This window comes from Chenopodium quinoa, unplaced genomic scaffold (assembly GCF_001683475.1).
Source record: "Chenopodium quinoa cultivar QQ74 unplaced genomic scaffold, ASM168347v1, whole genome shotgun sequence".
Taxonomy (NCBI): Eukaryota; Viridiplantae; Streptophyta; class Magnoliopsida; order Caryophyllales; family Amaranthaceae; genus Chenopodium; species Chenopodium quinoa.
The window spans coordinates 819079-834367 of record NW_018744718.1 but is presented as its reverse complement, the minus strand read 5'-3'; the positions used below and the strand labels follow the sequence as shown (position 1 = coordinate 834367).

General features: G+C 35.5%; 3 protein-coding genes across 3 annotated transcripts; 2 read left to right on the top strand and 1 right to left on the bottom strand.

Annotated features, from left to right (window-relative positions):
* Positions 1-3209: 3209 nt before the first annotated feature.
* Positions 3210-5997, top strand: LOC110703237. The gene is made up of 8 exons (XM_021881008.1): positions 3210-3447; positions 3612-3747; positions 3906-3990; positions 4072-4150; positions 4237-4350; positions 4446-4558; positions 5472-5582; positions 5699-5997. Exons 1-8 carry the CDS (start codon positions 3360-3362, stop codon positions 5822-5824), a joined length of 852 nt encoding a protein of 283 aa, XP_021736700.1. The 5' UTR covers positions 3210-3359; the 3' UTR covers positions 5825-5997.
* Positions 5998-6315: 318 nt separating this feature from the next.
* On the bottom strand, positions 6316-10002 carry LOC110703238 (phosphatidylcholine:diacylglycerol cholinephosphotransferase 1-like). The gene is given in 4 exon segments (XM_021881009.1): positions 6316-6864; positions 8247-8384; positions 9294-9524; positions 9526-10002. Coding segments are annotated over 4 exon segments (828 nt in total). The 5' UTR covers positions 9664-10002; the 3' UTR covers positions 6316-6543.
* Positions 10003-10928: 926 nt separating this feature from the next.
* LOC110703236 (protein KRTCAP2 homolog) lies at positions 10929-15185 on the top strand. Its single transcript, XM_021881007.1, has 5 exons — positions 10929-11035; positions 11684-11843; positions 11975-12026; positions 12533-12599; positions 14773-15185. The coding sequence occupies exons 2-5, from the start codon at positions 11688-11690 to the stop codon at positions 14861-14863; spliced, it is 366 nt and encodes a 121-aa protein (XP_021736699.1). The 5' UTR covers positions 10929-11035; positions 11684-11687; the 3' UTR covers positions 14864-15185.
* The last annotated feature ends 104 nt before the right edge of the window (positions 15186-15289 follow it).

The window sequence follows — 15289 nt, the reverse complement described above, 5'->3', positions numbered from 1 at the left end:
ATTGTTTCAATTTCCTACGATAAATTAAAGGTTTTAGTTGTAATGTAGAAACTTCAAATATTTAAATTTCAAAAATGTTAAATATGATAGCTCACAAAAAAACAAAAAAAAAGAAGTTGACATCATCATTGCATTTAGGCGGGAAATTTTTTATTGAGGAAGCGACACGTGGGCAATGGTGATCAAGGATGCACGGACACACCAAAAATCTGAAGAGTCCGAGTCGACACGCGTGTCGGACACGGACACGGATGAGACACGGGGCGACACGTGTCCGACACGCAGAAAACCGTGTCCGATTTTTTTTAACCGTTTTTGATTTTTGGACACGGGCCGTGTCTTGGGCTGACACGGGCCGTTTTGGTATGGACACGCGAAATACCTAAATTCCTATGCTTTGCCTCTCTACCTCTTTCCAAGTTTCCAGTTCTCAAACTCTCAATCCTCTCATCCTCTCAAGTCTCAACTGAACCCCTTGCTGCTCACTTGCTCAGTCGCCGACTTGTAGGTCTCACCGTACCGCCGGCTTGCTGTCTCCGTCACTGCCACTCGCCTCCTTGCCGGTTGTCAGGGTTGCTGGCCTGGCCCTTGCTGCTCGTGGCCTTCATCTCTCATTGTTGCGGGGGTTGCTGGAGTTGCTGGCCTGGCCCTTGCTGTTCGCCTGCTCGTCCTCAGCCACCACCTATCACTCCACCGCCCACCTTGTCGCCCGTCGTCCGTGTCAGCCACCAGGTATGGTTCTTCTCTACTTTTTTTTTTTAAATTCAATTAAAGTTCTGAATATGCATCCTTGGATGTCGAGAAGTGAGAGAATGTCGGTGAGAATGGAGTCTGGGAGAGAACTTAATCGGTCTTCATTTTCTGAGTCTCCGCCATTGTTGTCTTTAATGGAGCTCAATTTCAGCCTTTTCGTGCTTATTTCTTGGTGTTCTGCCATTCAACAATTGAGCTCCATTGTTATCTTTACTGGAGCTCAATTTCTGCCATTCAACAATTGTTGTGATTCTGAAGTGAATTCGAGTAATGCTAATTTGGGGAATTTTTTAGGGTTTTAATCAGTGTAAGTGTGTAAGAACTTCTGATTTTCTGAAATTCAATTGCTTCAATAATTCAATTTGTTGTTCGTCGTCAGCCAGACAACCACCGCCAACCACCGTGTTTTGACAGTTTTGTTGATTACTTGATGAGATGTTTGATTTTGTGTTATGTTTCTAGTTTTGTTTGATTACTTGAAGAGTACTATTAAGACATGTCTGGTTTGATGGTTTCTTGATATGTATCCGACTATGTCCGTACACTTTGTTCATTTACTTGTTTAATTAAAATTGTGTGTTTTGAGGCTAATTATTTAGTGTTTTATTGAATTAGTTGTCAAATTCTCGTTTTTTTAATATATTATATGCCTTGTTATACGCCGTACCCGTGTCCCCTATTTTAGGATTGCCGTTTTCCCGTGTCCGTATCGTGTCCGTGTCCGTGTTCGTATCCGTTTCCGTGCATCCTAGATGGTGATGTCAGCAACTTTTGTTTTAGTAATAGTTAATAGATAAGTCACTCTAGTGTTCTTTGTTGTCTACCTAAAATAATTCAAAAGTCCTTATTTTATTTACCATTTCACAAAAAAACTTATAGCATAATTTTTATTAAAAAAATTTAAACACGCATTTTCTTTCATATAAAATGTAGTAGTTGCTTCATCCAAGTCACACATTAGCTTTAATAAACTCTGTATTAAATAAATAAAACGTTTACTTTTGCAACCATATTTAAATAAATGAAAATGTACTCCATAGCCCACAACCTATATTTTAATAAATTCAACTAATTTAACCTTGTTAAATCTGTGAAAGTCAAAACGTTTCATTTATTCAAACACGGACAGAGTAGTTAACACAATTAGCCAAAATAGAACAAACGTGTATATATACAAAGTTATTTGAGGGTGGAAAACGCTAGGTCTATAAAGTGAACTCTTTCCTGCCAAATCTTAGACGTTTGATCTAAATATAATATTTTACGATGACATAAGAGTTTAAATTTGATTGGTTAACAACTTAACGATAAAACTTCAAATAAGACAAATTATTATAAGGGTAATGTTAAGCATATAAGCATTTAATATACTTCCTTTTTTAGTATTAAGTTGGGAATTTATCGACAATTCACGAGTAAATCGGTGTAATAAATGGTTATTTATTGTCTTTCCTTTCTATTTTTAGCTTCTTATATGCAGCCCTTAAGATTTAGGGCTGCATATATCTTTTTCCTTATTATAAAGGTTTGTTTACGTTTTTAAAAAGGGTAATGCTATATTATATTTATTAATTAATGTCTAAATGTCTCACGGAGTATTAATTAGTGTTGGACAAACAGCATTCTAAATAAAATTTGCTGCGAATTTGAAAGCCAATTACTCAGATATCATCAATATGCACTAACTTGCAAGGAAAAAACTCTTTGCATTCGAGAAAATTTGCTCTAATTCCCAACTTTCTTATACGTTAATTAATTTTGTGGCAAACTTTAGAAATGAGAATTATTTCCGTCTAAGTTAGTGGCAAACTGGCAATTGATGAGGTCATGAGGATGATATAAAATAGTTCCAAACTTCCGTTGTATTTGGATCCGTGTGCAGGATATCATATTGGTACCCTATTATAGTAAGGCCCATTAATATGCAGGCCTAAGGCCCATTAATATCTAAGCATAAGGCCCAATAAACATGGACCCATTAAGTTTGTGTATGACCGTATCGACGAACCGGTAGGAAGCCAAGTTGGTGGCCACTACAAATTATTTGGTGTGCTCGGGTGCACAGTGGTCATGGTACATTTGTTCAAATAACAATCGAATTCTGTGTTTGATCTTTAGTTTTGATATTTGAACTATGAAACATATGTTTATTACTTTATGTTTTACTTTATATGACAAGTCCACAAGTTTTTTATTTTTTATTTTTACAAATGAACATGTGTTTTTGGTTTGAATTACAAGTTTTTTTTAGTATGGAGATTAGACTATTATAAGATCAATTAAATCCACCCATTATCTTCCCAGATATTCTACACTTGTTTAGATATTTTAAGTTAGATTTTTTACATTGTTCAAATTTGACAGTTACACTTACACACATACATTGACTTCTTTGTCTGCATGTTTGTCATTGGGCAGATATTTTTGCCTGATTTTGTGTGGTTCTTTCTTGTTCTCTTATCCAAATTCAACACATCAATGTGTTATTTGCTATTAACACCCTCTTATATCTCCCATCAAAGTGATGAACTAAAATTTGTACAGAATTTTGTAAGCAAAAGAAAGCCAGTAAATTCGAGCTGAAACTCCAAGTAACCGACTGATCAATGGCAGCAACAGCAGCTACCGCGATTTTTGCTGTGTCAAAACAGCTTACTCCGGTTAGTAATGGAAGCCCCGGTAGTCTACTTCTAGGTAACCATCTATTTTATAAATTTATAACCCAAGTATTTCTAAATTTCTGAACATGATTATTTATCTGAATCAGTATTTGAGCGTTAGCAGCTCAAAATATAACATGAGACAAAAAATTCCATACCTTCAAATGCCGAAAATGAAGATTTTATTACTTAATGCAGGTAATAATTATATTGGTAGTCCAATGCGCGAGAGTTCTATAACACGGAACAGAGTTGTTAGCATCAAGGATCGGCAAGTTAGAGCTGTTGCGACAGAAGCAGCTGTCGCAACAAGTCCTAAAGATGAGACAAAGGAGTATGTACACCAATTCTAGCTAGCTATAGTACACATTAATTTTGGGAGATTACATAACACAAAATCCTTTGATAAACAAAGTTCGTTTGATTTTACAGCATATTATGTTTATATGTGACATTATGAATTTTCTCTGTTTTAATTTTCGCTTTCTGTAGGTTTGTGCTGCCTAAATGGGCTGAATTTGAGCTTGGAATGGCTCCTGTGTTTTGGAAAACCATGAACGGCCTTCCTCCAACTGCGGTATATATATCTTCATCGCCTCGTTTTACTTAATTCTACATTAGATCATTCACTTGACAAACACAGTTGTTAAACTGATAGGGAGAAAGACTCAGAATTTTTTACAATCCAGCTGCTGCCAAACTTGAGCCTAATGAAGAATTCGGAATAGCCTTTAATGGTAATGTATTTCCCTTTTCAGAACTTTGTGCAGCTCCAATCATAATTTTCCGGCATATAACGCTAATGCTTGATCTGATTCAACAGGTGGTTTTAATCAGCCAATTATGTGTGGTGGTGAGCCTAGAGCGATGCTCAAAAAATCGAGAGGCAAAGCTGATGCTCCGATCTATACCATTCAAATATGCATTCCTAAGCATGGTATGTATTTTATCTCACCACTTCACCTGTCTTTGTGTAACCTTTGGATATTAAATATTTCTTGCTAATTACAATGATGTGATGTATAATGTCAGCTATGAACTTGATCTTCTCCTTCACCAATGGTTCCGAGTGGGATGGTCCTTACAGACTGCAGTTTCAAATTCCCAAGGGTTTGCAAAACAAACCAGTCAGTTTCTTTAATGAGGTAAGCTTAAGGATCTTTTTTGCTGCAGTTTGGCCATCATTGAATGTACTACCTCCGTTACAGGTTATGTGCAACGATTTGACATAAAGTAGAGAAGGAAAATGTCTAATCGTTGCACATAACCGGAGGTAGTATAAATGTTCAACAAATTGCATAATAAAGTCAAGAAACTAAATTTCTCACAACCTAGGATAAGGAATGTGGACTAGAGCTTATTGACAACATCGAACTTATAATTCGTATAATTCATATTAGATTATTTATGGAGTACAATACACTAGATGTTGACTGAGAGATATGCAGTACTGTATGTATAGTTGCTGAAATAAGGAAAGCGCTAACAGTAATGTACATTAACACTTAAGACTAAAATCCATGAAACTAGCAAGCTCCTTGACAAACTTTGTTGGGCATGAAAAAATTCAAGCACATAGGTCTGTCTGATACAGACAGAGTCTAGTGGACATGCATGCATACATACTCCTTTCGTCCCTAAATAATAGGCCACTTTGGAAAGAATATACGTAAACATTAATAGAACATAGATATGAGTTCAGGTAACTGTACAGAATGGGATAAATGACAGTTCTGAATTCTGTAAAACTGAAATCGTCTGTCAGTTGAGATGTGTCAGTGCAGCGGCCTGGCTATCGTATCTGGTCAAACTGACAAGTTTCCCGGCCTGTTTCAGAGCAAACAAAGTTCACACAGCTTAACACCATTAGCACCAAAGTGATGTATAAAACTATAAACCTTAATGCTAGAAAAACAAAAACGTATTTCAATCAATAACAGAAAAAAACCAAAAGATTTTATTATGGTCAGTGTTTGGCTTGGTGGTACGGCTGGTACCTGCTGTGTTCGTCAAAGTGTGATACTTTAGATTTCTGATCAGTTTCTTGAAACAATGCAGGGCCTAGCAGAAGAGTTGAGCAAAGAGGGTGCTTGTGACAAGGCAATCTTTCCAGACGCAAACATTGTCATCACAAGATGTGCCATTGTTGGCAATCTGACCGCCGAAGGGGTAAGTGATGCAGTACATATCTTTGTCCAAGCCTTTAAAAATATTGAAATTTGAACTCTGTTTAAGCTGTTTAAGAAGGCATATTCTAACATCAGCTATGACTGTATTTTATGAAGGGTGATCGCTGTAATTTGGACCTTGTACCGGGATGCCTAGATCCAAGCTCGCCTTTGTTTGACCCACTTGCCAACGTAGACGACGGGTCATGTCCCCCGTATTCATCAGATTCAGAGGATCAATAATTTTGAGTACAATCTCATATACTGTAAATATCAAAGCAGATAAACCCACCTATCTTTTTGTTATATCAAAAAATTACTACAACTGGATATAGAAACTCCAATTTACTGTAAAAGATTGTTCTTAGAATTAAAATCGTAATGACACCGTTTGATGCACCGAGCAGTGTGATAAATATCTGTCTATAGTCTATACTCATGGATGTATCACACAACCTTTCTTAATACCCACTTGCTTCCTCTCTCTCTTCTTGCCTAAGCAGTTGTTGCAATTTTAGTGAAACGGGAAAAATACTCCGTACACGACTAATACAAGTAGTTAAAAAGTAGAAAAACTTAGCATTTAATGTCACCAAAAACAGGTGATCAGGTATACCTCTTAGTCAACAAAGAATTGAAACTCTGTTAGATCTAACATATTGGATGCAAAAAAAAAAAAAAAAAAAAGGCCCTTTTTCGGTTCTTCAGCTAGATTTACAGCAGAAGACTTCAGAATAGAGAACTAAAGAAATTAGTAAATTTAAATCGCAATGGTTGAAGTCACAGTAAATGTGTATATTGTGAGCTAAAACAAGAATATTTCAACAAAATGCAGTTAAAATTATGAAAGAACCCTTTGAGATTAGCCATTACTCAATAATGTACATCTAGCTTTAGTACATTTTTATGCATACATTGCCTGGACCTACTCTGCCCAGCCATACCTCATACTCTTTGTAAAACTACCTTATTGAAGAGTAGACTCCATTAGTAGGGGAAGGTGCCGCTGAAATTTTCCTGCTCTCCTCGTACTTTCCAGCAAGAGTGTCGAATAACATGCCAGCTCCTACCCCAACAGCTAGATCAATTGTGTAGTGACCTCTTGTTCCAAGCAGTCTAACTATTTGCAAGATATTAAGAAAATCAAATGTCCATGCCAATCCCCTTCTTTGCATGCGCCTCATGTCTAAAGATCCAATCACAGCACTCGCAACATGCCCTGAGTAGAACAAAAAGAAAGACACATTTCCTACCGGGAAATCTGCTCCTGAACCCACAAAGTCCTGACAACAAAGGCCAACAATATAAGGTTCAATCCACGTCATAACAGCTAAATTTTTTAGGGTGGGAACATCTGACCAGATCAGCTCATGCCAAGAAGATGCATTATTGGCATGGATAAAAATAACATAATCATATTTAGTCTTAATCTTAAGCATAATCATCTATCGCTACGTGTGGTCAAGAATGTGAAAGCAATATCCGGACTATGGTATGGGATACGAAAGTTGTATGGCTATAACAAACACAAGAGCCAAAAGCCAATAATGCTGGCAATGCAACAGGACGCTTAACATCTTGCTGTTGTAGGTCATATAGATCTATTTGAATATTCTACTACCCCCTCCAAAAAAGATAGAACAACCATAACGAAAAAACTAAAACTATGGTCCCAATATGGCCAACTAGGGTAGGTAAAAAATTCTCACCGAGCACGAAGGAACATGGGAGAAGCTAAAAAATTAGAGGTTTGCAAAATGCAACCACATGAACTTTATTGCAATTTCATTCATCTTCCAATTATGACAATGAATACAGGTAACAAGAAGTACAATTCTGTGAAATATATTCAATGAACCATATCCTCTGTTTGCTATTTCATAAATATACTATCACTTTCTATAAATAGTACTGTACTACTACCACACAAAAGAAACATACTTAACAAGAGAAACTACCAAACGGTGGGGCACTTAAGGAGGAAGGTAGCGAATAAATGCTACTGTAACCAAAAAGGTTGGCTTTTAAAGAGGGAGTTTTTCATGCAACAACTAGTAAGGCGGCCTTTATAGAGTAGTTAGTTCATGCTACAACTAGTAAGGCGGCCTTTAAAGAGGGAATTAGTAACTACTAGTACTTTTAATAGTAAGTACTGTCATACGTAGACAAGTCGAATGGCAAAACTTGAAAGTTATTACTAGAGAATAATCGTATAATTTCAATGTTATAATGTTGTCCCACAAGGCCACAATGATGTACTTCATCTTCATCAAATCAACCATCCTTGTTCTCCAACAAGTCTCCATATACCAACCTTCAATTATTTGATTCATAATCACTAATTTTACTCTTTGTGGTAAAAAGCAAACGCACAGATAATTGAGGGACAAGTAAAAACATGTTTCAATCTTCAGTTAACATATACTACCTCCGTTACAAGTTATGTGCAACGATTTGACATAACCTGTAACGGAGGTAGTATATATTTACGCACCCACAAGACTAAGCAGCCAACATGAGTAGTTACCATCAGAATTGTTGAACAAGAGATAAAAATTAGCACTAGTAAATTAAATGGGTAATTAAACAAAAATAGTTCAGGGGGTTGTTTGTCGAAATTAAAGAAAAATAGGTGCAACGAAGTGTTTGATGACAAGAAATATACCTGAGGCAATGGTAGTTGAGTAGAATAACCGAGAATTCCTCTACAAGTGAACATAAACAAGGCAGCAAGTCCAGGTCTCACTCGTCCCTCTACAAGGAAAACCCACAAAATGTATGTAGTTTGCATCCCCACAAACACCTATCATTGTCAAATGAATCGATTAATTAATTTACTGAACAACCCAAAATTTAAGCTATTACATGACATTCAACTAATCTCAACCCCCCAATCCCCTAAACCAATAATTTAAAACTTCAACCCCATTTTCCTATCTATACTTCTTTCTATCTAAACTGAGTACATGACAAAGAAAAAGAGTGTGATTAGGTAAGAAGATTAAAGCTTTTCCAAAATACCTATACTTGGGTTAATGAGGCAAAAATAATATTGAAACTCCAACATTTTTTCATCAATCAATTACAAAAAAGATAAAAATCCCCATGTTTTCCGTGGTATGAGAGCCCAAAAGCTTAAACTCGTTTCATATTATCTGATCACTTAACTAACTTCTCTTAAGCATGGATTAGGCAAGAAGATTAATTCTTTTTCATAATCCATACATTGAACTCATTGAGATAAATATTCTCCAATTTTCAAATTCTAAAAACAAAATTTTTTTTAACTTTCATCCATCAACTCATCAATGATATAATCATAAAATACCATATTAATCAAGAAATGAGAGGGTATAAACGTCATCCACTCAATATATATATTTTTTTAAATAGTCCACTCAATATTATCTGATTACTTAGCTAACTTCTCTTAATCAATGGATTATTATTTATTATCACTTAAATCATCATTTAACTCGTTACAATATCAGTCATTAAATTAAAATCACCATAATTACTACTTTCACGTAGTTACATTTTTCTAGTTCCATTAGACTTACCTTATTATTATGTTCACGGATACCGTCCATTCAAACGACTACATCCAGGCATCCAGCTCATTTGAACCCGATCCATAAAAAAATATATATAATATTGGTACACTCGAGTTTATAATAGAAACATTAAATATAAACGAAAATAGATTAGATACCGTATTAAGAGCGGCGAAGAGGGTATTAAGAGATGGACTAGTAGACAGGACATGATTAAGCCAACGAGTGGCAACAAAGCCAACATCTAACGGTGGAGAATCGCTCGGAATCATGCGTAAAGTATACTCAACACCCATAAAGAAAAGCAACGCCACCGCAAAAAAGCAGGGCAATGGATGATACTTCAACACCCCAGCCACGTCATCAATCCCCCACTTCATAAACGACGCCCGTTTCCATAAACCCACTCAATCCTCCTTTCTTCCCTTTCATCACCGTCATTCTGTCACCGTCACTGTAGTAAACACCGTTACCGTTACTAATACCGTTGAGGGGTGGTTTTCTGTTACGGAGGGAATCGGAGTTCATGTTTGGATTGGAAGGAAGAGTTTTGAGGAATGGTAAAAGATAGACATTTTAGGGAGAATGGAGGTGTATATATAATGAGAAGGGGGGAAGGGAAAGGGAAAGGGAATGACGGAGAGATCGAAGGAGGAAGAGAGAGAAAGAGGGAATGGGGTGTGATTGTGATGGGATTTATGGGGAAATGTCAAAGATGTAATTAGATCTGGGAATTTAGGAACCCAGAAATTGTGGGCACTGCACTGGTCAGAGGAGAGAGAAAATTTATGACTTGATGATTTGCAAAGAATTGCTATTTTTGGTCTTGGGTTTGTAAAAACAGGAAGAGGTTTGATGCTTTGGGTAGGTAGGTGTAGCACTATAGGGGTTGTAAATGTACCAAGTCAATCAATAGACTATTTGGGTTTGAGCTCGATCAAAGCTCGTTTATGTTTACTCTGTATTTATTTAATCAACTTTTTCATTAAATGTCACCGAATATTTTAATAATTAATGTAAATGCCAATTTCGAGTTAAACTTGATTCCATAAAGGATCAAAATAATCTCCAAAACCTAAAATCCGATCAATTTTCATGGTTAAAAAAATGACTCGCTAATTGAGATATCTTTTACCATACAAAGCGAGGCATTTACGTTATTTTTTTGTCAATTCTGAGATTAATTTGATTACATAAAAATTCAAAATAACCACCAAAACTTTAGCCGAATAATTTTCGTCGCGAAAATCGAGATTTTTTTTATTAATTAAAATAAATTATTAAAATAAACCAATCATATCATGACATGTGTCATGATTTAATCCTAATGACTAAGGACTTAAACGGTCGTTAGTCATTAATCATATCATGATATGTGTCATGAATTAGGGCCTGTTCACATTTACTGAACTGATTGGAGCTGAGTTGAACTGAACTGATCTAATTGGATCTGAACTGAACCGAATAGAGCTGAAATGAACTAAATTGATTGGAGCTGAACCGAAATGAACTAAATTGAACTGAACTGATTGGAGCTGAACTAAACTAAAATTAAGTTGAAGTGAACAGACACTTAATCCTTATGAGTAACGTACTTAAACGACCTTTAGTCATTACTCATATCATGACATGTGTCGTGAATCATGATTTATACCAAAACCTGGACCGTAATTAATTGGTTGGGTCCATTCCTGTCTCGATCCATTCCGGTCTGGTTTTGAACCGGTGCTAAGCCCTTTTTCCACGGTTAAAATAAAAGTACGGTTTAAAATTACTATATCACCCTCAAGAACTCCTTATTTTTCCAGAAATCCACAACGAGAGAGGTTTTAATTTCCATACTTTCCATCTTTCAACATCTCCACGCTATTTCTCTTGTCTTGTGCTGCCGATTTGATTGGTAAGCTCTTCAATCCCTCTCTTCAAAAATCGCACTGCTTTCATATTCAAATTCTTCGATCCATTTAGTGTTACTGTTCAAATTATATATGATTCATTTTTCGAATGTTTGTTTGATTGCTTCTAATTATTTAGTTTCTTGCTTTAATTTCTCGCATATTTTCCAGATTTCTCCCCTATAATGGCTGCTTATCTTGTTAATTCCGTGATATTGATGCATATTTTACCAATTTGTTAGCTGAATTAGTATGAGACATTATTGATTAATTATTGTTCTTATGTTTAGGTTTTGGTTGATAAATCTGTTGAAATTCTGATGATTTGATATCAGTATTATGGAATTGATCTGAATTTTAGTAGACCTAGATATTTAGCACTTAAGCAATGAAGATGGGCCGTAATTTTCGCACTCGAAACGTTGTATGGATATTCAAAGTGGCATTATAATCAATTGTGTGTTAATTCATCTATTACTATGATCGATATATATATATTAGTCGAAATAAAACTGGATTGCTACCTTGCTTAAATACGATGTCTTGTTCCGATTAGTGACATTGCGTTGGTTTGAGTCTGTGCTATATTGATGTGGTTGTTATTTCTGTAATTACATAATATTAAGATTGCCATTTTCTCCTCTTGAATGAAGGGCAATGGCGAGCACCGGAAATTCGATGCTGCTCTCATTTCTTATGTTCACTGTGGTTCTTTCACTTGAAGTGATCTATAGAGGGAAGCTAGCATCATCAGAGTTATTCACAATTCTTGGAGGGTTCATTAGCTCTCTATTGTTTCTTTTCTTCTTCATTGTGAGTTTGCCATCTAATTTTTCGTTTGTTTGAGCTCTAGTTCTGAATCTATGAGATATTTGGTTTTGCATGTGACTTAAGTTTAGCTTTATTAGTAATATGTGTTTCTGTTTGTTTATTTTCTACTGCAGTTCATTGCGAATTTTCAAGAGTCCAGTGGCACCAAAACTGGGTGGGGTGCTGGTAAATTCAATCTTTCTTTTGTTGTGCTATGCTCTGCTTATTTGAACAGAAAATATATATCTTTGTGGGGAGTAAGTTATCCCTATGAAGCTTTGTCGAACATATAGAAATGTTGAACAAAAAAAATCATACAGAAGGTACACGTCAAGAGTGTGTCAGGTTAGGGTAATTTAGAGGCCAAATACAAAGTGGGGGATTCAACTTCCCGTGTTTGTAAGAGAAGGGAGTTGGAAGGATCTATTTTCCTTCCCTTTAAATAAACTAAGCTCTTCTAATGTTGTAAATAATTGGAAGGAATTTTTTAGCTCATTTATTTCCTCACTTCCCTTTCTTCACACTTTCATTCCCTCACCTCACTTACTTGTCTTTCCCAATTCCCCTCTCCTTTCCTGCCCTCCCTTTCCTTTAACAATTGCTATCCAAACTTAGTGTAAGAAAAAAAAGTTGATTATATGAACTATTTTGTGATGCTTGGCTTTAATATATATTTTTTTTCTTTTTTGCAGTTATAGTTGCTGAATTAGTCGCTCTAGTTGTTGCTGGTACTGTCCACCGAGTTTGTATCACAACATGGTATGCAAATGAATCCTAAATTTTTAATAATTGATTGTTTGATTTGTGCATTGATTTTATTTAAAATATGTGTAATCTATTTTACTCGAAGTCTTCAATTTATTTTTAGTACCCATGTTGGATCCTTAGGCATGGATAGGATACTTTGACCATACTTTTGGGCCAAATTCATGGAAATTATTCTTGAAATGGCTAAATTGGACACGATACCAGTGTCTGAGCTGTAATAGTGAATATGCTTAATATATGAGCATATATTCCAAGTGTGCTTTCAAAAGTTGGGTGTGTGATTTATTGTTAACCTTTTAAAGGGTGATCTACCTGTTGGGATATATGCTACATAGCTGTATCAAGAGAGTGCGGTAGGAGAGTGCGGTTTGACCACACCTCTGGGCCAAGCTTCTTTGACAATACAAGATAAACAATGAAAAATTCTACATAAATATGTTTGTTATCCAAAATTTATAACCTTACACTTCTGTTTGCTAGTGTTTTTTTTATATTTTTTTTTAACTCTTAATTGCTTTCACACTTGTAAGACTTATCTTTATCATCTAAATAAATTCTCGCGTAAGCTTTCGGATTTAATTGAAAGAGTGATAAAGAATGAATCTCGATATCAGCTTGGCTTTCTAGTTAAATGAGGTCGATTGGGCATCAATAATGTAATATTAGATTGACCTTTTTACACTTATAGACCTTTCAAAGGTTCCTTTTAGCAACTAAATTTGGCGCAGGATCTTGGTCCAAAATTTAGAGTTGATTCTTTAGTACATTTATTCATTCTTGCAACCTATGCATGATACAAAAAAATATGAAACTAGATTACCTCATTCTCCAATTTCTTTTTAGTGGATTGCTAGAACTTTCTTATAAGCAGTAACATTTTCTAGGTCGAACATGTTCAACTGAGGATGTCTTTTCTTTCACATAAGCAGAGAAAATTTAGATTGAACCAATTTTAAATAGGGTGATAAGTTCCAATAAGGCCTGAAAATTTCAATTTGCAATTAAAAAATACTTTAGATTAATGAAAATCAGATCTAACATGTTCTAATAATTTTAAGGATTTTGAGGCAAAAGATCACTGCTTTAGTCTATTTTTTGCATCACATTTGTCCAAAAATCTGCCAATGTTAATTAAAAGAAATGGTTTTGGTTTTCTATTTTCACTGACTTGTTAGGATAGCACTGAGCCACTGAGAGGCTTACTATAAGTAAAGAAAGAGGTTTTGACTCTTGATTGAGTTTGGTAATTTGGAAAGAGTGAGGCAAGAAGGGAGAGCTTGAGCACCCACTAGAAGGCAAAGACTTACTAGTGATTGGTTTGATGAGGGTGGGGGGAAAGGTGAAGTAGCCAGGAGAATGCAATGGACCAAGGAGAGGGAAGGTAGAGCCGTCACTGGGAAGGGGAAAAGGGGGGGGGGGGGTCGAAAGGGCAGTGGAGTCAATGGTGTGGTAATGACTAATGTCTATGAAGACTTAAGAGCCAAACAATTGGCCAATATCAAAGAGACTCCCATTAATAGCAAATGAGTTTAGGGACATAGCCTTTTTCTTGTTTACATATAGAAAGGCTGTTTCCAATTTACCTTTGATCCCTAAAGCAATAATCCTAGTTGAACTAGGAAATATTAAGATTACAATTTACTGAGCCATTTTCTATCTCGGCCATTTTAATCCAAAGCCATAGAGTAGAATCTTATTTATTTACATATTATCAGGAGATTTTAATAGTATAGTTTTCATATGATGAGGGCTTTTGTGTCCTGTTCGCTATGCTTTTTCTCTAAAACCTATCTGCATACAGCATTACAGTCTATGCCAAAAAAAAAAAAAAAAAAAATCTCCTATGATTTTTGTGAATCTACCAATAAGAGCAAGTGAGCAACATACTATTCTGTATTACGATGTATTCTCATTGGTCAATTACTCTAGCTTTGTAATATCATCAACACATTAATTAAAACTTTTCTCTATCATGGATTTCTGCTGTTCTTTCTTCATACTCCGTAGCATCTAGCATGTGTTTACAATTTTATTTTATTTTTACTCCACGGGTCTTGTAATGATCTTTAAATTTATAATAATTTATTTTCTGCCTGAGGATTTTGTTTCTGTGTGAAACGCTTCAATTTTGGAATGAACTTAACCAGTGAAATTTTCGTTTCAGCTTCTTGTTCTCCGCAGGATTGTTATACGAGGTTAATAAGCTTTCAGCTATGATGCAATCTAGAAGCGAACTGAAATCCAAGAGACACTGAGCCACTACTTCATTTGGCAGACACCTATAGCATTGGCGTCTACAAAGCCTACATTTAGATATAGATTCTGGTGTCAACTAGATTATTGTAGTTTCGTTCACTGCAAGTCAGGGTAATCTGTTATGTTTATTGGTTAGATACGCCTTTTGTACCATGGCATGGGTGTTGCTTCCCTTGTGTCTCGTCTATCACAACAATTTATGACGAACAATGTGAAAAAATCAATGGCAACAAATGTTTTCATGAGTTACTAATGGGAAGCGATGTTCTCATACATGTTTAGATGTAGAGTTGTTCATGCTTCGACTCATGAATTGTGTTTTTTTTTTAAGTACTACGTACCTTGTTATTCGGAATTAAATTTCAGTCAGATACTCTTCCTGATTCTTCCTAATGCGCCCATATATGTATAACGTTAAATATATT